This window comes from Bufo gargarizans, chromosome 1, assembly GCF_014858855.1.
Source record: "Bufo gargarizans isolate SCDJY-AF-19 chromosome 1, ASM1485885v1, whole genome shotgun sequence".
Lineage (NCBI taxonomy): Eukaryota > Metazoa > Chordata > Amphibia > Anura > Bufonidae > Bufo > Bufo gargarizans.
This window is the reverse complement of record NC_058080.1, coordinates 189,456,802-189,477,662: the sequence shown is the minus strand read 5'-3', so window position 1 is coordinate 189,477,662 and position 20,861 is coordinate 189,456,802. Positions and strand designations below refer to the sequence as shown.

The following is a 20,861-nucleotide window of genomic DNA, read 5'->3' as shown; positions in this document are numbered from 1 at the left end:
TCTAAGCGCATGAAACATTGGAAGCGCGCGCTTCCAGTGATGCTCTGGCACCCTCTTGCAGCGATTGGAGGAGCCCCTGTCTTTGTGAATGACAGGAGGCTGCTGCATAGTATTTCCTACGGAGCCCTTGCGTGTAATAGGGCTCTATAGGAAACTAGCAATTTTCTCATAGACCCCAATGCATTAGCGGAGTCTATGAGACTAGCAATCTAATGATTGCTCGTTATAGTTCGCTGTAAAAAAAAAAAAATTCTAATCACCCCCTTTCCCCAAACTAAAAATAAAAGAACCAATATTATATTTTTTTTTTAAATACACATCATGGGCGTCGCCATGTGCGAAAACACCTATAGTATAAAAATATTCCCCATATGGCAAACAGCAAAACGTAAAAAAGCGTTAAAATGGCCGATTTGCTGTTCCCATTTTCTACAAAAAAATTTAAAACAAATAAATAAAATAAAGTGATCAAAAAGTCATACACACCCCAGAATGTTATCAGTGAAATGTTCAGATCGCCCCGCAAAAAATTAGCCCCCACACAGCTCCGTACACATAATTACAAAAAAGTTATAGGGGTCAAAATATGGCGACGAAAAAATAGAAAAAAATGTGGGGGTTCAGTCTGCACAACCCTATGCAGGTGCACATTGCTATGGCGAAATACAAATACAAAAACACAAATGCAATCGCACTCTGCAAACCAGCACTCTGCTCTGCCTTTATGCTGGATGTTGAATGAGGCATTGGTGTACATTTTGGCCAAAGCGTAATAAGCCACTCGCCACGTCAAGGTCGCCTCCATGAGTGGTCCCTAACACTAGTTCCTACCTGTTATGGGCCATGACAGCCACACAAAGTCCAGTAGCCAATTTGCTCCAGGAGAAGTATATAGTGGGCTCAGCATGCATGTTGGTACTTGCATCCCTGGATCCGATGAAAGCTGTAATGGCACCGGACGGGGTTAAAAGCAGAGTGTGCCTGGCGTGCATGCTGTACCTGCGCTCCCTGGACTTTGTGTGGCTGTCATGGCCCATAACAGGCAGGAACTAGTGTTAGGGACCACTCATGGAGGCGACCTTGACGTGGCTTATTACGCTTTGGCCAAAATGTGCGATTGCATTTGTGTTTTTGACGAAAAAATAGAACCTGTCGTCCCCCCCAACTCTTTTTTTTTTTTTTTAAAAAAATTATTTTTTCACTTTTAAAACGCAAGAAAAACTATACATATAAGGTATTGCAAGATTCGTACTTAACCTATAGAATGAAAGTGATTGGTCAGTTTTATCGAAACGTCGTAAATAAAAAAACTTAAAACTGTGGTGGAATTGCTTTTACCTCCACAGTACCCAGTCTCCTTAACGGTGAATTCCACAATATTCATATTCCAATTCCTTTTCTTACAGAGCCCCCCCCCCCATGTGCTGGGCCCCTCACAGGTAATATAGTTACCTGGGTCGCCCCTCCTGGGCCCTGCCGCTGCTGCTTCTCCCTGTACACGGATAAAATCATCTGGTGTCCGGGGGAGGGGAGCAGCCAATGACAGCCGGGGACGAGCCTCCCTAGCATTGTGGATGACGCTGGGGAGGCTTGTCTCCGTCCCCACCTGCCATCGGCTGCCCCCTTCCTGACACTGGATGTTTTCATCCGTGTACAGGGAGAAGCGGTGGTGCTGGGACCAGGAGTGGCGCCGGGAGTGGGGTAAGTATATTACCTGTGAGGGGCTTGGCACATGGGGCTGTTTGAGAACTTGGACAACCCCTTTAAGGTCATGTGAGTTACATAAGCCTCTACAACAACGTTGGCTAAGCGTCGCAATCGAAATCATATTAACACATAAACTGTCTTGGGCCTCTTTGACACTACAGTATGTTGAATTCAGTGTTTTGCGTTCCGTTTTTCACGGATCCGTTGTTCCTTTTTTTTGCTTCCGTTGTGGTTCCGTTTCCATTCCGTTGTTCCGTATGGCATATACAGTATACAGTAATTACATAGAAAAAATTGGGCTGGGCATAACATTTTCAATAGATGGTTTCGCAAAAAACGGAACGGATACGGAAGACATACGGATGCATTTCTGTATGTGTACCGTTTTTTTTTTGCGGACCCATTGACTTGAATGGTGCCACGGACCGTGATTTGCGGCCAAATATAGGACATGTTCTATCTTTTCAACGAAACGGAAATACGGAAACGGAATGCATACGGAACACATTCCGTTTTTTTGCGGAACCATTGAAATGAATGGTTCCGTATACGGACCGTATACGGAACGCAAAAAACGGACCGCAAAACGAAAAAAAAAACGGTAGTGTGAAAGAGGCCTTATACTAAGAATGTCCTTCGTCGCCTATAGCAACCAATCAGAGCTCATATTAAAGACCTGTAGCAAAATAGAAGCTGGGCTGTGATTGGTTACTATATGCAACCTGATAAATATCCAGGCTAACTGCCACAACAGCCAATGGATCCTGTAGTTTGGCAGTTAGGTTACTAAGCGTATTTTTTGGCTAATAATTGGAAATAGTTGGGTGAAAGTTTCCACTCAAAACAGTCTGACGTTCCCCAAGTCACAGGAGGCGGCTGTGTAAAATTTTGTGATTGTAAATGCGACGGTGCGGATTCCTTTAGCGGAGATACATACACTCGGCTTTATATATTAGATGCCATTTCTCAAAATTATTTCTTTTTCACATAGCTCAGTGGCTGACCTAAAAGCTGGCTCTTATTTAGACCACACACAGGCTGCCATGTCTATAATTTCTGCCTAAATGTGTTGTGGTTGGATTGAAAGGGAATGTCTCCTGCTTAAAAAAAAAAAATGCATTTCTTTTTTTAATATATTGTTAATTAACGAGCAATAGTCTAAGTGTCATTTCTTTCACCCCAGCTCAGTGGCAGTAACACATTCTAAAGTATTTATATACTACAGATCTTGCTCTCATGGGACAAGAGATCAATCTTCCTTATGTAGCTGATTTCCCATGAACTGCATCTTCAGATATTATTTGTCCTATGTAAGAGACCAGGCATGCAGAGGTATAGTAGGTAAGTCTGTATAGTAATTAGCTGAAAAGTTATAAAAGTCCCTGAGTCACACTATCTAGATTATGTGTATATGCTGTGTGCAGAGAGTCCAGTGTATTTGTTTGAGATGCATCTTCACACAGCTCTCCCCTGCCTCCTGCTTTCAGTAAGAGCTAAGAGTTATAAATCTATCAATCACAAGCAGGAGGCAGGGTAGAGCAGTGTGAAGCTGTCTCTCATAGCAGTATACTGAGGCTCTGCAGTGTATATTAGGGGGCAGAATTGTTCTACCACTGATCTATCACTCACTAGGGGAGATTTATCAAGACTGGTGTAAAGGAAAACATGCCTAGTTGTCCATTGCAACCAATCAGATTCCATTTTCCAGATCTTCACAAGGAGCTATGAAAAATGAAATCTGGTTGCTATGGGCAACTAAGACCATTTTCCTTTACACCAGTTTTGATAAATCTCCCCAGTGAGTGATAGAGTAGTGGTAGAACAAGTGCAGTGTGAGACTTCATACCCTCTATTTCTGAAAAACTAGAGGTATAATGGGAATTGTAGGCTGCATTAGGGAAAGTCAGACAAGTATTTAAAAAGGGGGTCATCTCTGCGTTCCCATGCCTGTAGACATGCGTGTACATAAGAGGTTAGATTGTCATCAGTCATATGTGGGTTAATGGCTTCACGTGTTACGATAAGGGTTAATTGCCTGATTTTTGCTGTGATTATTGTAGTTTAACTACCATTAGGTAAAAACAGGTAATTATATTAATTATAGCTAATGCAGGATGTAATTTCTTTGTGGTGTGGTCACTTGATATATAATGTTATGTTTAACCACCTCCGGACCGCCTAACGCACATGTGCGTTCCGGAGGTGGCAGGCTGGCGCACAGTCACGCATATATGCGTCATCTCGCGAGACGCGAGATTTCCTGTGAACGCGCGCACACAGGCACGGAAGGTAAGCGAGTGGATCTCCAGCATGCCAGCGGCGATCGTTCGCTGGCAGGCTGGAGATCCGAATTTTTTAACCCCTAACAGGTATATTAGACGCTGTTTTCATAACAGCGTCTAATATACCTCCTACCTGGTCCTCTGGTGGTCCCTTTTGTTAGGATCGACCACCAGAGGACTCAGGTAGGTCAGTACAGTCGCACCAAACACCACACTACACTACACTACACCCCTCCCGTCACTTATTAACCCCTTATAAACCCCTGATCACCCATGATCACCCCATATAAACTCCCTGATCACCCCCCTGTCATTGATCACCGCCCTGTCATTGATCACCCCCCTGTCAGGCTCCGTTCAGACGTCCGTATGATTTTTACGGATACATGGATCGGATCCGCAAAACGCATACGGACGTCTAAATGGAGCCTTACAGGGGGGTGATCAATGACCGGCGGGTGATCACCCATATACACTCCCTGATCACCCCCTGTCATTGATCACCCCCCTGTAAGGCTCCATTCAGACGTCCGCATGATTTTTACGGATCCATGGATACATGGATCGGATCCGCAAAACACATGCGGACGTCTGAATGGAGCCTTACAGGGGGGTGATCACCCATATACACTCCCTGATCACCCCCTGTCATTGATCACCCCCCTGTAAGGCTCCATTCAGACGTCCGCATGTTTTTTGTGGATCCGATCCATGGATCCGTAAAAAATCATGCGGATGTCTGAATGGAGCCTGACAGGGGGGTGATCACCCTGATCACCGATAACCCCCCTGTAAGGCTCCATTCAGACGTCCGCATGTGTTTTGCGGATCCGATCCATGGATCCGTAAAAATTATACGGACGTCTGAATGGAGCCTTACCAGGGGGGTGATCAATGACAGGGGGGTGATCCGGGAGTCTATATGGGTGATTACCCCCCTGTCATTGATCACCCCCCTGTCATTGATCACCCCCCCCCCCCCCCCCCCCCCCCTCTGTAAGGCTCCATTCAGACATTTTTTTTTGGCACAAGTTAGCTGAAATTTTTTTTTTTGTTTTTGTTTTTTCTTACTAAGTCTCATATTCTACTAACTTGTGTCAAAAAATAAAATCTCCCATGGACGCACCATACCCCTCACGGAATCCAAATGCGTAAACATTTTTAGACATTTATATTCCAGACTTCTTCTCACGCTTTAGGGCCCCTAAAAAGCCAGGGCAGTATAAATACCCCACATGTGACCCCATTTCGGAAAGAAGACACCCCAAGGTATTCGCTGAGGGGCATATTGAGTCCATGAAAGATTGAAATTTTTGTCCTAAGTTAGCGGAAAGTGAGACTTTGTGAGAAAAAAACCAAAAAAATCAATTTCCGCTAACTTATGCAAAAAATAAAAAATTTCTAGGAACTCGCCAGGCCCCTCATTGAATACCTTGGGGTGTCTTCTTTCCAAAGTGGGGTCACATGTGGGGTATTTATACTGCCCTGGCTTTTTAGGGGCCCGAAAGTGTGAGAAGAAGTCTGGGATCCAAATGTCTAAAAATGCCCTCCTAAAAGGAATTTGGGCCCCTTTGCGCATCTAGGCTGCAAAAAAGTGTCACACATCTGGTATCGCCGTACTCAGGAGAAGTTGGGGAATGTGTTTTGGGGTGTCATTTTACATGTACCCATGCTGGGTGAGAGAAATATCTTGGTCAAATGCCAACTTTGTATAAAAAAATAGGAAAAGTTGTCTTTTGCCAAGATATTTCTCTCACCCAGCATGGTTATATGTAAAATGGCACCCCAAAACACATTCCCCAACTTCTCCTGAGTACGGCGATACCAGATGTGTGACACTTTTTTGCAGCCAAGGTGGGCAAAGGGGCACACATTCCAAAGTGCACCTTTCGGATTTCACAGGCCATTCTTTACAGATTTTGATTGCAAGGTACTTCTTACACATTTGGGCCCCTAAATTGCCAGGGCAGTATAACTACGCCACAAGTGACCCCATTTTGGAAAGAAGACACCCCAAGGTATTCCGTGAGGGGCATGGCGAGTTCCTAGAATTTTTTATTTTTTGTCGTAAGTTAGTGGAATATGAGACTTTGTAAGGAAAAAAGAGAAAAAAAAATAAAAATCATCATTTTCCGCTAACTTGTGACAAAAAATAAAAAATTCTAGGAACTCGCCATGCCCCTCACGGAATACCTTGGGGTGTTTTCTTTCCAAAATGGGGTCACTTGTGGCGTAGTTATACTGCCCTGGCAATTTAGGGGCCCAAATGTGTGAGAAGTACCTTGCAATCAAAATGTGTAAAAAATGGCCTGCAAAATCTGAAAGGTGCACTTTGGAATATGTGCCCCTTTGCCCACCTTGGCAGCAAAAAGGTGTGACACATCTGGTATCGCCGTACTCAGGAGAAGTTGGGGAATGTGTTTTGGGGTGCCATTTTACATATACCCATGCTGGATGAGAAAAATATCTTGGCAAAAGACAACTTTTCCCATTTTTTTTTATACAAAGTTGGCATTTGACCAAGATATTTTTCTCACCCAGCATGGGTATATGTAAAATGACACCCCAAAACACATTCCCCAACTTCTCCTGAGTACGGCGATACCAGATGTGTCACACTTTTTTGCTGCCAAGGTGGGCAAAGGGGCACATATTCCAAAGTGCACCTTTTGGATTTCACCGGTCATTTTTTACACATTTTGATTGCAAAGTTCTTCTCACACATTTGGGCCCCTAAATTGCCAGGGCAGTATAACTACGCCACAAGTGACCCCACTTTGGAAAGAAGACACCCCAAGGTATTCCGTGAGGGGCATGGCGAGTTCCTAGAATTTTCTATTTTTTGTCGCAAGTTAGTGGAATATGAGACTTTGTAAGAAAAAATAAAAATAAAATAAATCATCATCATTTTCCGCTAACTTGTGACAAAAAATAAAAAGTTCTATGAACTCACTATGCCCATCAGCGAATACCTTAGGGTGTCTACTTTCCGAAATGGGGTCATTTGTGGGGTTTTTCTACTGTTTGGGCATTGTAGAACCTCAGGAATCATGACAGGTGCTCAGAAAGTCAGAGCTGTTTCAAAAAGCGGAAATTCACATTTTTGTACCATAGTTTGTAAACGCTATAACTTTTACCCAAACCATTTTTTTTTGCCCAAACATTTTTTTTTTTATCAAAGACATGTAGAACAATAAATTTGGCGAAAAATTTATATATGGATGTTGTTTTTTTTTTTGCAAAATTTTACAGCTGAAAGTGAAAAATATAATTTTTTTGCAAAAAAATCGTTACATTTTGATTAATAACAAAAAAAGTAAAAATGTCAGCAGCAATAAAATACCACCAAATGAAAGCTCCATTAGTGAGAAGAAAAGGAGGTAAAATTCATTTGGGTGGTAAGTTGCATGACCGAGCGATAAACGGTGAAAGGAGTGTAGTGCCGAAGTGTAAAAAGTGCTCTGGTCATGAAGGGGGTTTCACCTAGCGGGGCTGAAGTGGTTAAAGGGCTTCTGTCAGCCCACTAAACCTTTTTTTTTTTTTTGGGTTAATAATAATCCCTACACTGCGAGCTCCCTATACATAAGCTAAATATAATTTTTGTTCAGTAGATTTTGTTAAAAAGCAATTTTTATAATATGTAAATTACCTTGCTACCAGCAAGTAGGGCGGCTACTTGCTGGTAGCAGCCGCATCCTCCTCTCATAATGACGCCCCCTCCGCTGTGTGAGTGACAGGGCCAGGGAACGGGATCGTTCTCTGCTGGCCTTGTTTGAATTCAAAATATCGCGCCTGCGCCATACCTGTCTTTAATCGGCGCAGGCGCACTGAGAGGCGGCCGCTCCATCCTCAATGCGCCTGCGCCGATGACGTCACATCTACACCCGGCGCAGGCGCATTGAGGATGGAGCGGCCGCCTCTCAGTGCGCCTGCGCCGATTAAAGACTGGTAGGGCGCAGGCGCGATATTTTGTGGTAAGTTGCATGACCGAGCAATAAACGGTGAAAGTAGTGTAGTGCAGAAGTGTAAAAAGTGGCCTGGTCATTAAGTGGGTTTTAGCTAGCGGGGTTGAAGTGGTTAAGGCCAAATCAGACTTTATAAATATGGTTGATTTTGAAAAAAAATATACATTTTGCACAGTTTTCCAACCCTAAAATGTGGTTAATATCACTTACGGGGAGTCAACATGTCCCCCTAAATACATATTTTTTTTGCAGTGTTTTGTTTACCATTGATACGTGGCGTTTCCAGGCATTGATTCCAACCAAAATTCTCGTCCAGCGCTAGCACCGCCCTCCTTGCTCTCTTACCCAGGCCAGATCACCTTACAGTGCCGTGTTTTTGTTTTGTCTCCACCCCCATTTTTGCCAATTTCTGAGCGCTCATTTCCCGATGACTCTGAGAAGTCTCAGACAAATGTTTCAACTTGCTGCAGCTTTGCCCTAAGACCTGCATGCATGCTATGTAATTGAAACTTGATTTTCTGGTTTGGCTTGCTTTGTGGTAGACCGTCTTGGGCAGGTGATCTGTCATATTCTTCTTAAATGAAAACCTCTCGAGTGCTTTTTCTTGTGGCTACATAAAAACATAGCTTAGACTTCTGAACAGTGAGAATAGAAAACTCAGTTCATGGGTCTCTGTTAATAACTTGTGTCGATGCTAAAGCTTATCCAAAATTTTTAACAATCTGCTGCATCACATATACTGTAGATCTGTTTAGTTTGGCATCTACAGTCAGCCTTGTACTGCAGCATAAATGGCAATTCAACTGGTTGAGGTACTATGGGGGGGGGGGGGGGGGTAGTAAAGATCCTTTTAAGAGCTGACCAGCCAAACAAACTTGCGTACCCAGTTATTTCCAGTGTAAACGTGCCCAACATCCACACGACAAGCGATAAATTGCTCAATATTTTATGTGGGCATTAAAATCTTAATTTGATAGCACCACATATCGTGTAAAGGGGATATGTTTTTGACAAACAATGCAATTCTGTACCTTGTGATCTCCAACAGCCCCATCGTGTTAAATGTAGCGGCAGTGACACTCCATTCAAATGGGGAACGTTTGGTCCCTGTTCTCTTCGACCCCCACTGATCAGACACTTGAAAGGGGTTCTCCGGGAATTAAGAGAATGAAAATACTTAAATATTACCTTATAAATATATTACCAAATACCTTTGATTAGATATAATGCTAGCCATTAGGAGAAATAAAATGGCTGCCGTCCTTTAAGTACACACAAAACCTGTCCTAATCGCACAGGAGGACAAGATACTTCACAGCACTGAGGTAAAGAACTGCCTCCTCCTCCTCCTCCTCCTCTCTACTTGTCAGGGATTATGATCCTGAATACAGCTGATATGATCCTCAGATGAATCTATAGGAATGGAGTTCATTAGGACACTTATGGGGTCATTTATCATACGGGTGTAAAGTAGAACTGGCTTAGTTGCCCATAGAAATCAGATTCTACCTTTCATTTCCCAAAAGAGCTGTTGCAAACGAAAGGTGGAATCTGATTGGTTGCTTTAGGCAACTAAGCCAGTTCTATTTTACACTAGTTTGATAAATGACTCTATTAATTCCCAGATAACCCCTTTAAGAAGGTTATTTCGTACAAACCCCTCCTAATAATTAGCCTGTGAAAATGAATATGGTGTTTGAGGCTCGTTCTTTCATTTGCCCGTGTAAAGGAATGGGACCTATATAATTTTAAATTTATTTATTCCCCCCCCCCCCCCACACTTCTCACTAGGACATGTCTCTTACTAACTTCCTCCATATGACAGCTGAAATACATTAGAGCAGTGTTAATGGCGACTTTTTAACTGCCGACCTATTGTCTAGCATTACTTTTGTGTCGTTTTTCTAATGTGGAAGTGATTTTTATTTTTGTTCTGTCCCTCTTAGGCCTCATGCACACGACCGTATTTTTTAACGTCCCGCAAAACATGGTTCCGTTGTACCGTGATCCGTGCCCGTTTTTTCTTCCGTGGGTCTGCCGTGATTTTTGGAGGATCCACGGACATGAAAAATGAAATAAAATTCTAAGTCAAGTTTACCATTGAAATGATAGGAAAAAACGGACACGGATCACGGACACGGATCACGGACACGGATGACAATCTTGGGTGCATCCGTGATTTTCACGGACCCATTGACTTGAATGGGCCCGTGAACCGTTGGCCGTGAAAAAAATAGGACAGGTCATATTTTTTTCACGGCCTAGAATCACGGGTCACGGGCACGGTGTAAAAACGGTGCACAAGCCGAGTTTTCAACGGCCCCATTGAAAGTCAATGGAGCCGCAGAAAAAAACGGAAAACGGCACAACGGCCACGGGTGCACACAACGGTCGTGTGCATGAGGCCTTAGGGTTGTCACGATACCGAAATTTTGATTAGATTTCGATACCATAAAGTATTGCGATACTCAATACCGTTCGATACCACGCTAATAAAGACCAAAAAAAGCCTCGTGCATTACGCATTTTATGGAACGTCTGGCCCATAATAGAACATGTCTACCGTATTTTTTTTTGGAGGGGGGACAATTTTTTTTTTTCTGTTACTGCATTCACTGCATAGGAGATATTTTTTTAAATTAAATTATTCTGACTTTTTGGGACGTGGCGATGTGTAATATATTTTTTTGTGTTTTTAGATGTAAAATTAGGAAAGGGGGTGATTTTAAAATTATTTTTTTGGGGGGAGGGGGGGTTACCTTTTTTACTTTTTATTTACAAACTATTAGCCCCCTTAGGCGCTAGAACCCTTGTCCTATTCACCCTAATAAAGCTCTATTGGGGTGGATAGAACTTTACACGCTCCCTGCTGCCCTGTCTTTTGTGCATACAGCAGCAGGGAGCTTACCATGGCAGCCAGGGCAGTGGTAATGGATCGGAACCCCAGCTGCCACAGCACCACCAATAGATGAGGGGGGGGCCCTGGGACCACTGCCCCCAGTGACTATAATATTGGGGGGGGGGGGTTAGCACTGCGCCACCAATGGCTATAATACTGGGGGGGGGACCGCAATTAATATAATACTGAGAAGAAGTGGGAGTAGGAGGGGAGGGACTGTGCCCACTGTTCCACCAATGAGGGGTTAATTGTGGAGGATCGCAGCGCGCAGTCATAGAGGCCGGCTATGGGATATGGCCGGCATCCGCAGCCTAAATTTGTATTCAGGCATAAACTTTATTCATTGGTGGCGCAGTGGCCACAGTCCCTCCCCTCCTACTCCTCTCTGTTCTCATTGGTGGCCAGCGGCAGTCGCACACAATGAGGGAGGGACTCCCTCCTTCTCCACAGTGCCAGCTCAGGATAACATGGTACGCGCTGAGAGCGGCGCGCGCCATGTTCTCTGTGATACTAGGCTGCGCAGCCTAGTATCGATAAATAGCAAATCCCTGTATCAAGTTGATAAGGTTACAAAAGTATTGATTGGGTATCGATAATTCGATACCCGTTGCAACCCTAGACCCTCTACCGGTCCAGTGTGAACATAACTTTATTCTGCTTTCACTTGCTGCCTTTTCCTTTCTGGATGCATTGTGAAAATCAGTGCGCTGAGTAGTGTTCCTAACCCCCAGAACCACTTGGTAAACTGCTGGGAGTATGGAAGCACTTTTCAAGGAAACTACTATTTATATCTTACATTTTTCAGTGCAAAGCAACAGTTTTCTCTCAGGAAACATGCAAAGGAAGTGTTTTTTAATAGCAGTTGCAGCTCCAGCTAAATTTAGCTATAAGCACTTGATAACAATGGGCCCCCAAGTACTCGGTCCTCTCAACAACAACAAAAAAAAAGAAAAGTGCTTGGTCTGTCTTCAAGGAGTTGTTGAATGTGGACATTATTACGCCTCGTGCACTCGACCATATTTTCCGTCCGGGTCCAATCTGCATTTTTTGCTGATTGCGTGTGTACTTATTCATTACTATGGGGCCTCACAAAATGCGGACAGTGCTAAGATGTCATCTGTATGCTGTCTGGATCCATGCGGCCATGCTACAAATTATAGAACGTGTCCTATTTTTGTCCATTTTGCAGGCATTTCTACAACGGAGGCGGAGAAAAGTGTGGGATGTACATGGACCACATCCATATTTTGCAGACGGCAAAGAGTATATGGTCGTGTGCAGGAGGCCTTAGTTGTTACTGGCAAGTTTCCCAAACAGGCCTATGTTTTAAAAGCTGTTTTCTCTGGGCACCCTGTGTCCATGTGTATGAGATCTATTTGCATGAACAGTCTCTTTAGGCCCTGTTCACGGTTGCATTTGGAATCCAGTAGCCTGATCTGTGTAATGCCGGATCACTGTTGACTATAACTGGATCCGGCAGAGATTAAGCCGGATAAAACTGCCACACGCAATGGTTTTTGTCTGGCCGATTCCCCCGCATAAATGCCAGAGCGAGAGGCCAGATCCCGTTATAGTCGATGGGGATCCAGCAGTACACAGTTGTATCGGGCAATGCTGGACGTGGTGAGCTCCGGTAGCATGATTCTCAGCCAGATCAGGCTACCGAATTCCAAACCAAACTGTGCAGGTGCTTTTAAAAATAATAGGCCATGGTGATTATTTTAGTTAACTCTGAGAAATCTCCTTTCGAAATGTAGCCCTTTAGGAATGGGTGCAAATCATGACATCTCCTCCATGATGTCCTTATGCCTGAATCACATGGACAGCAGTCTGTGGCCAGCGATTGGCTGCAGTAGTCCTAGGTTTCTATATGGATAATTTTAACTAGAGAACCTCTGTAAGAATTCTGAGACCATAACTTGAGGTATACAGTCTCTGAATACTTTCCATAGTTTGTGTTAAACCAATTGCACAGGACAACACAGGGCCTTTAAAAGATATACAATCTAGTAATTGTGGAAATGTCAATGGCTATATGGCAAGCATGACATGTTATGTATGTACACAAAGAACAGTACATTGTCGAGACCCATTATCATTTCTTAGTACAGTTTAAGAATGCATATAAAAGAAAGAGGTTTGTGTTAAGCGCTGTTCACATATGTTTTTAACAGAAACACCACAGTTTAAGTTTAAAAACTTATCCCTCATGTGAACTTTGACTCTTAAAGGGGGTTGTCCTATTGCGAAGACTTATCGATTATCCACAGTATAGCAGATACTTGTCTGATCAGTGAGTGTGAATAGGGGCTGATCAGACATTATCGTTTATCACAGACATTAGCTCTTGGTGTCTACTGTGGCACCCACTCCGCTTTGGACAGGACACCATCTTTAACCGCCTCCGGACCGCCTAACGCAGGATCGCGTTCCGGAGGCGGCTGTCTCGGGCAGAGTCACGCATCGGGGCGTCATCTCGCTGGCAGGCTGATGATTTTCAAAAAAACGAATCACAAGCCAGTTAACACTTTATATTTATAAATATAAGGTGCTAAATGACTGCTGTGCTCCTCTTTTGGTCGGTTGGTTCCGGCAGAGGAGCACAGTTCAGTGAGTACACCAAACAGCACACTTAGCCCCCAGATCACCCCCCATCACCCCAATTAACCCCTTGATCGCCCCTGTCAATCACCTAGTGAAAGGGGGAAAAAAGTGATCAGTGTAAACTGTCACTTTTTTTTTTTCTCACTGGTATTGACTGTTAGGTTTAGGATAGTTTAGGCCCCTTGGTTAGGTAGTTAGCGATCGTTTAGCACCCACCCCACCGCAGTCGCTGATTAGCGTATCGCTAATCAGCATTTGTACTTTTTATAGTATCTGTAAGTGATCAAAACTGATCAGTCAGATCTATAATAGTATTAGTGTCACCTTAGCTAGCCCTCCACCCAAAACGCAGTGTTTGCCCGATCAGGCCTGATCGGTCGCCCACACGTGCGTTCACCCACGTCCGCCCCGCCGCAGTGACAAAAAATATATATATTTTTTGATCACTGCACAATCACTTTCCAAGCGCTGCGGCGATAAAAAAATCAGTTTTGATATTTATCAATCGCAGCGGACTCCGGTACTTCGCTAGCCTCCCATTTGTAAGACGGGCTTGCTTTTTTTTCTTGGGTTTTCTCAGGGAATACCCCCTAAATTTAGTAGTCCAAATGTCAAACAAGGGGTATTCTTCTAAAGAGGCCTACAGGATTCTGACCCATTCGGATGAGGAATGGGAACCCTCATCTGACAAATCCAGCGGGTCAGAATATGAACCTGTAGAAAGCAGTGGCAGTCTGACCCAAAGTTCGGACGAGGAGGTTGAGGTCCCTGATGGCACCAGGCGTACCCGGCCCCGTGTTGCTACACCACAGGTTGCGCAGGATCCGCTTCAAGGGCAGCAGAGTTGGGCTGGCGCTGTTGGATTACGTGGTGAGGCATACACCAGCAGTGCAGCCCACCCTGGACCTAGTACCAGCACTGCCGTATAACATGGTGAAGTGGCGAGCACCAGAAGGGCAGTTGAAGCTGGTACGGTGGTACGTGCAATAGTTACCCCGTCGCAGCCACCGCACAGACAGGCCCGTAGAGCCCCTAGGGTCCCTGAGGTGCTGGCAAACCCTGATTGGCAGTCCCCAACTTCAGCCGCACCATTAGTTCCCCCTTTCACCGCCCAGTCTGGAGTTCGGGTTGAGACAGCTCAGATCGGTTCGGCACTGGGATTTTTTGAGCTCTTCTTGACTGCGGAGCTCTTGGACTTAGTCGTGGCAGAAACAAATCGGTATGCCACTCAATTTATAGCCGCCAACCCGGGAAGCTATTATGCCCAGCCTTTCCGCTGGAAACCCGTCCAAGTTTCCGAATTAATTTTTTTTTTCTGGGCCTTCTCAACATGGGTCTAACCAAAAAGCATGAATTGCGGTCATATTGGTCCACGAACCCAATTCATCACATGCCCATGTTCTCTGCTGCCATGTCCAGGGCACGATTTGAGGCCATCCTGCATTTCCTGCACTTTAGCGACAACACCACCTCCCGTCCCAGAGGCCACCCAGCTTTTGACCGACTCCACAAAATTCGGCCCCTCATAGACCACTTCAACAACAAATTTGCTGATTTGTATACCCCTGAGCAAAACATCTGCGTAGACGAGTCCCTTATACATGTGCCCCTCTTCAGGCATTTGTTCCTAGAACAGATTGGCTGCTGTGGCACCGCACGACTTAGTCGCCGGGGCTTCCCCCAACGGCTCGTTACCACCCGTCTTGCAAGGGGGGAGAGGGCTGCCTTGTGTAATGAAGAACTGCTCGCGGTGAAATGGAGAGACAAGCGTGACGTTTACATGCTCTCCTCCATTCAGGCAGACACGACAATACAAATAGAACGAGCAACCAGTGTCATTGAAAAGCCCCTCTGTGTCCACGACTATAATTCGCTCATGGGAGGGGTGAATTTCAATGACCAGATGTTGGCTCCTTATTTAGTTTCCCAACGCACCAGACGCTGGTATAAGAAGGTGTCTGTATATTTGATTCAATTGGCTATGTACAATAGTTTTGTTCTCTACAGTAAGGCTGGGAGAACAGGATCCTTCCTCAAATTTCAGGAAGAGATCATCGAGAACCTCCTGTATCCAGGAGGTTCCGTGGCCCCATCCACCAGTGTAGTTAGCCGTCTACACGAGCGACATTTCCCCAATGTCGTTGCTGTTACCTCAACCCAACCGTCACCCCGAAAAAGATGTGTCTGTAGCAGGAGTGGAATAAGGCGTGACACCCGCTATTTCTGTCCTGACTGCCCTGACCACCCTGCCCTATGCTTAGGGGAGTGTTTCCGGAAATACCACACACAGGTACACTTAGCATAGGGATTGCATCTCACAGGACAGGCACACAGGGCTATTAGGGCCCATTCACTCACAGCTGCTGCAAACCTCTCCTTTTACCTGGGACAAAGTGCATAATGTACTTCTCCACATCTTTGGGCGATTTGCGCTTTGCACATTGTCCCATGGGGAAGGAGAGGTTTGTCCTATAAAGATAAAAAAATAAATCACCGGTAAGCAAAAAAGTTAACGTTCTGTTCAAAAAGTTAAATAAAGTTTATATGTTCCGTTCAAATGTTATTATAAAGTTAATAAATTTATTGCGTTGCGGCCTGGTTTTTTTCTTTATTGGTTTTTTTACCTTCCAGGTGGACCAACCGATCGACTAGCTGCAGCACTGATGTGCATTCTGACAGAAGCATTGCGCTGCTGTCAGATTACACAAAAGTCGGTGTATTCGGCGCTGCAAGACGAGATTTCTCCTCTGCAGTAAAAGATACGTTTGCCGAGGCATATGAGCTGAGGGGGCGGCGGTGTTCATATGCTTTGGCAAACACTTTGTATATATAAAAAATAAATAAAAATCCCGGCAATGATTTATTCATCCACATCGATTGATGTGAATGGAGCAATCGGGTTTGCCAGGGCATAGGAGCTAAGTGGGTATGGATGTTGGGCGGAGCTCCTATGTCCTGGCAGACACCTTTCCCCTCTTTTTTTTTTTTTTTTTTTTTTTTTGGCAGAGATTTTTTTCATCCACATTAATCGATGTGAATGAAGAAATCTCTTCTGTTCATTTTTTTTTTCTTTCAGCCCAGAGGCTGAACGGAAAAAAAAATGAATTACCTGTATGCTCAATATAAGGAGAATAGCAGAAACTCCTAATGCTGGCCATACATGTAATGATTGCGGAGACCCTCAAATGCCAGGGCAGTAAAGACACCCCAAGGTATTTCGTGATGGGCATAGTGAGTTCATGGAAGTTTTTATTTTTTGTCACAAGTTAGTGGAATATGAGACTTTGTAAGGAAAAATAATAAATTCATCATTTTCCTCTAACTTGTGACAACAAATAAAGTTCTATGAACTCACTATGCCCATCAGCGAATACCTTAGGGTGTCTACTTTCCGAAATGGGGTTATTTGTGGGGGTTTTCTATTGTCTGGGTATTGTAGAACCTCAGGAAACATGACAGGTGGTCAGAAAGTCAGAGCTGCTTCAAAAAGCGGAAATTCACATTTTTGTACCATAGTTTGTAAACGCTATAACTTATACCCAAACATTTATTTTTTATTTTTATCAAAGACATGTAGAACAATAAATTTAGAGAAAAATTTATATATAGATGTCGTTTAAAAAAAAATAATAATTACAACTGAAAGTGAAAAATGTCTTTTTTTTTTTTTTTTTTGCAAAAATTTTGTTCAATTTCGATTAAAAACAAAAAAGTAAAAATGTCAGCAGCAATGAAAGCTCTATTAGTGAGAAGAAAAGGAGGTAAAATTCATTTGGGTGGTAAGTTGCATGACCGAGCAATAAACGGTGAAAGTAGTGTTGTGCAGAAGTGTAAAAAGTGGTCTGGTCATTATGGGTGTTTTAAGCTAGGGGGGCTGAGGTGGTTAAAGACCAGGTGGTGACATGTACAGCTGAGGTTGAAGAGTCAGTCATCAGGAAATGCAGACTAACGTAATGATGCCTATCAATTTGTGATCTGTTGCTTTAGGCTACATTTATACGAACGTATTTTGTTTACATGTCCGTTCCATTTATTATTTCAATGGGTCCGCAAAAAATGCGGACCGCACACTGTGTGCTGTCCGGATCCGTATGTCCGTTCCGTAGCCCTGCAAAAAATATAGAGCATGTCCTATTTTTGTCTGTTTGGCAGACAAGGATAGGCATTGTTGCAGCAGATCCGCAAAATAACGGATGTCACATGGACGTCATCCGTATTTTTTTGCGGACCGGAAAATACATATGGTCGTGTGAATGTAGCCTTAGGCCTCTTTCACATGACTGTGTGTTTTATTTATTTATTTATTTTTTGTTTACGGGCCGTTTTTTGCATTCCGTATACGGATCCATTAATTTCAACGGTTCCCCGCAAGAAAAAACTAATGTACTCCCTATGCATTGTTTCTGTTCCGTTCAAATATAGAACATTATTATTATTGTCCCTAAATAACGTTCCGAGGCTCAATTCAAGGAAATGGATCCGCAAAATAAAACTGAACACATACGGAAATACATCTGTATGTCTTCCGTATCCATTTGTTTTTTGCCGAACCATCTATATTGATTTTTTTTTTTTTTTTATATTCCCAGCCCAATTTTTTTCCTATGTAATTACTGTATATGCCATATGGAAAAACAACAGAAACAAATAATGGAACAAAGGATCCATGAAAAACGGACCGCAAAATGCTGAAAAAGCCATACGGTTGTGTGAAAGAGGCCTTATTCTGGAGAAAACTACTTTTATTCCACATGGGAGCTGTGGTCCCATCATGGCAGGTACTGCATTTACTGGCTGAAAGAGGAATTGATAAATCTGGCTCCCCTAGAAGTGGAAACGAAGGGGGACATTTATCAAAACTGCAACCAATCAGATTTCACCTTTCATTTTTCTGAGCCCCTTTGTTAAATGAACAGTGGAATTTGGTTGGTGGTAGGGATGAGCGAAATGACTTCGGATGAAACAACGGAAGTTGATTTACATAATTACTTTGTTTATATACTGTACAGCGCAGGATCTCCGTACAGTATTAGAATGTATTGGCTCCTATTCTAATACTTCTAATAATGTATTGGCTCCCTCTCGCGAGACTTTGCATAATAACTTCATAAATCAATTTCTACTGTAAAAAAACATTTCCCGAACTCTGGTTCGGTTCCAAGTGGTACCTGATGTTTCATCCGAAGTCGATTTCCTTATCCCTAGTTGGTGGCTATAGGCTATAAGCTAATTTTCCTTTATAGCGGTAACCCCAGTTCTCATCGGGTTACTGATGTATAATGTACGGTACATAAGGATCCTTTTTGGTTTGCACTTGAAGATCATTGTGAGCATCTTATTTAGATTTGCAGAAGCAGAAAATGGTTGAGTACAGTAGGTTATAATGGGCCTTGCTGCCAGCATCTGCTAAGTGACCACAGATGTATTTTTCAGGGATTGTGTATAATATTGCCTATAACATTAGATGGCTTATTCTAGGTTACTTGTCACTAGAGCACAGGTATTGTATGATGAATAAAGAGCCATAATTGCTTCACATTTACCAAGAGCAAACATTCACCTACTTGTTCCATACAATTAGTAGTGTGTCATGTATTTAATGTTAGATATGCGCTTGTGGGAAAAGACAAGGGAATGAAAAGGCCGTGGCTAGAGGTCTGCACGTTGGCACGTTTCTTTATTGCTGCTAGTCATTGTATTTTTTAGAAAAGCCATTTCTCAGTGCAATATATGAATGGGGTTGAGTGCGATAGCAATCACAGCCGCTATACAATGTACGGCACTGTGCTTGGTAAGCTGTGAGAAGGCTGCGGTGCTCACAAGTAGTGCCTGTGCCTTCTTAGATAGCTGATAGGCGGGGGTTCCGGGTGTCAGACCCCCACCAGTCAGTTTAAAAATCTCAGAAAACTCCTTTAGGGCTTGTTCACACGACCGTGCCGGTTTTTCCAGTCCGGCAAAAAAAGGATGCTGCCCGTGTGCCTTCCGCAATTTGCGGAACGGAACAGGAGGCCCATTATAGAAATGCCTTTTCTTGTCCGCAAAACTTTTTGCGGGGCCACGGTACAGAGCAATGGATACGGACAGCACACAGTGCTGTCCACATCTTTTGCAGACCCATTGAAATGAATGGTTCTGTATACGGACCGTATGCGGAACGCAGAAAACGGCCTGTATACGGAGCACAAAATACATTCATGTGAATGAGCCCTTAAAGGCAATCTGCCCCCAGTGCAACATAAATTAGTGACTGATGCCCTTAGCAGATCGGCGAGGGTACAGCTCAGCTGTAAGAGAAGGCAGCATTCGTGCAAGTGCTGCTTCCACTTGAAAATTTCCTGTGTGCCGCCTTCTTTGCAGCGGTGGCACAGTGTAAGTACAATCCGTTCATGGTACGAACAATTAATTCTGTAAAATGGCATGGAAACAGGAATTTCTTGTAATCTCACATGGATATTCCAGATAGTTGGAAAATGTGTGAGACAGAATTAATGCATACGAGACTGAGAATGGCAAATATGGTGCTGACCCCCCCCCCCCCATATAAGTAAGGTACCCTCACTTCTATGGTTTCTTATGGATATTTTAGGTCAAATCTTCTAAAATAACAATTCATTTTTCCAACCTCTTTCTCTTTTTAGTAAATTAGACTATTCCCTATAATTTGAAAGGGTTATCCCATCTTAAATGTGTAAAAAAATAAAATAATGAAAATTATACATCATCCAGTACATGACGATCACTTTCTAAAAGAATAAAAAGCCAGAACCAGTCATGTACCTCACATGGATCCAGAAATCTCCACATTACTCTGCTAGATTTATATCCAACTGGCAGTTCATGGGCATGGCCTTTCTGCTGCAGTTCAGGGGGCATGTCTCTTCTGCTCTAGCTGTCACAGCACAAAAGGCAGTGGAAGGCTGGAACTGAGCATGTGTGTCCACCTCAGTGAGGTGGACAGAGAAATAAGAAAAATAACATACGGCAGGTGGAGCTGTTCAGATACATTTTAGTGAGCACCTCTGGCTGTACAAAATTTTGAGTTACATGCAATTATAAGTTTTCAGATCCAGGTGCTGGTTTGAAAACTAGGGAATATTTTTCACGTAAGGACCCTTTTAATATTTCAGGATAACCGTTTTTATTTCCCAAGGCTACTTTCACACTAGCGTTTTCAATTCCGCTATTGAGATCCGTCATAGGATCTCAATAGCGGAGGAAAACATTTGTTTTGTCCCCATTCATTGTCAATGGGGACAAAACTGAATGAAACGGAATGCACCAAAATGCATTCCATTCCGTTTGGTTGCACTCCCATCGCGGACAGAATAACGCTGCTGACACAGTAGGAAATGGATCCGTCCCCCATTGACTTTCAATGGGAGTTTAGGACGGATCTGTCTTGGC

The 20,861-nt window shown here is 43.5% G+C and overlaps 1 protein-coding gene across 5 annotated transcripts in view; it reads left to right on the top strand.

The window, feature by feature from the left end:
• Positions 1-20,861, top strand: part of GAB1 (GRB2 associated binding protein 1) — a 97,630-nt gene that overhangs the window by 9,344 nt on the left and 67,425 nt on the right. Inside the window, exon 2 of one of the 5 annotated variants that reach the window (XM_044300551.1) lies at positions 18,047-18,235. The exons of the other annotated variants lie outside the window; for them this stretch is intronic. Within the exon in view, the coding sequence (XP_044156486.1) occupies positions 18,143-18,235 (93 nt within the window). The 5' untranslated portion in view covers positions 18,047-18,142. The remainder of the gene's footprint in view (positions 1-18,046; positions 18,236-20,861) is intronic. 5 annotated transcript variants of the gene reach the window in all.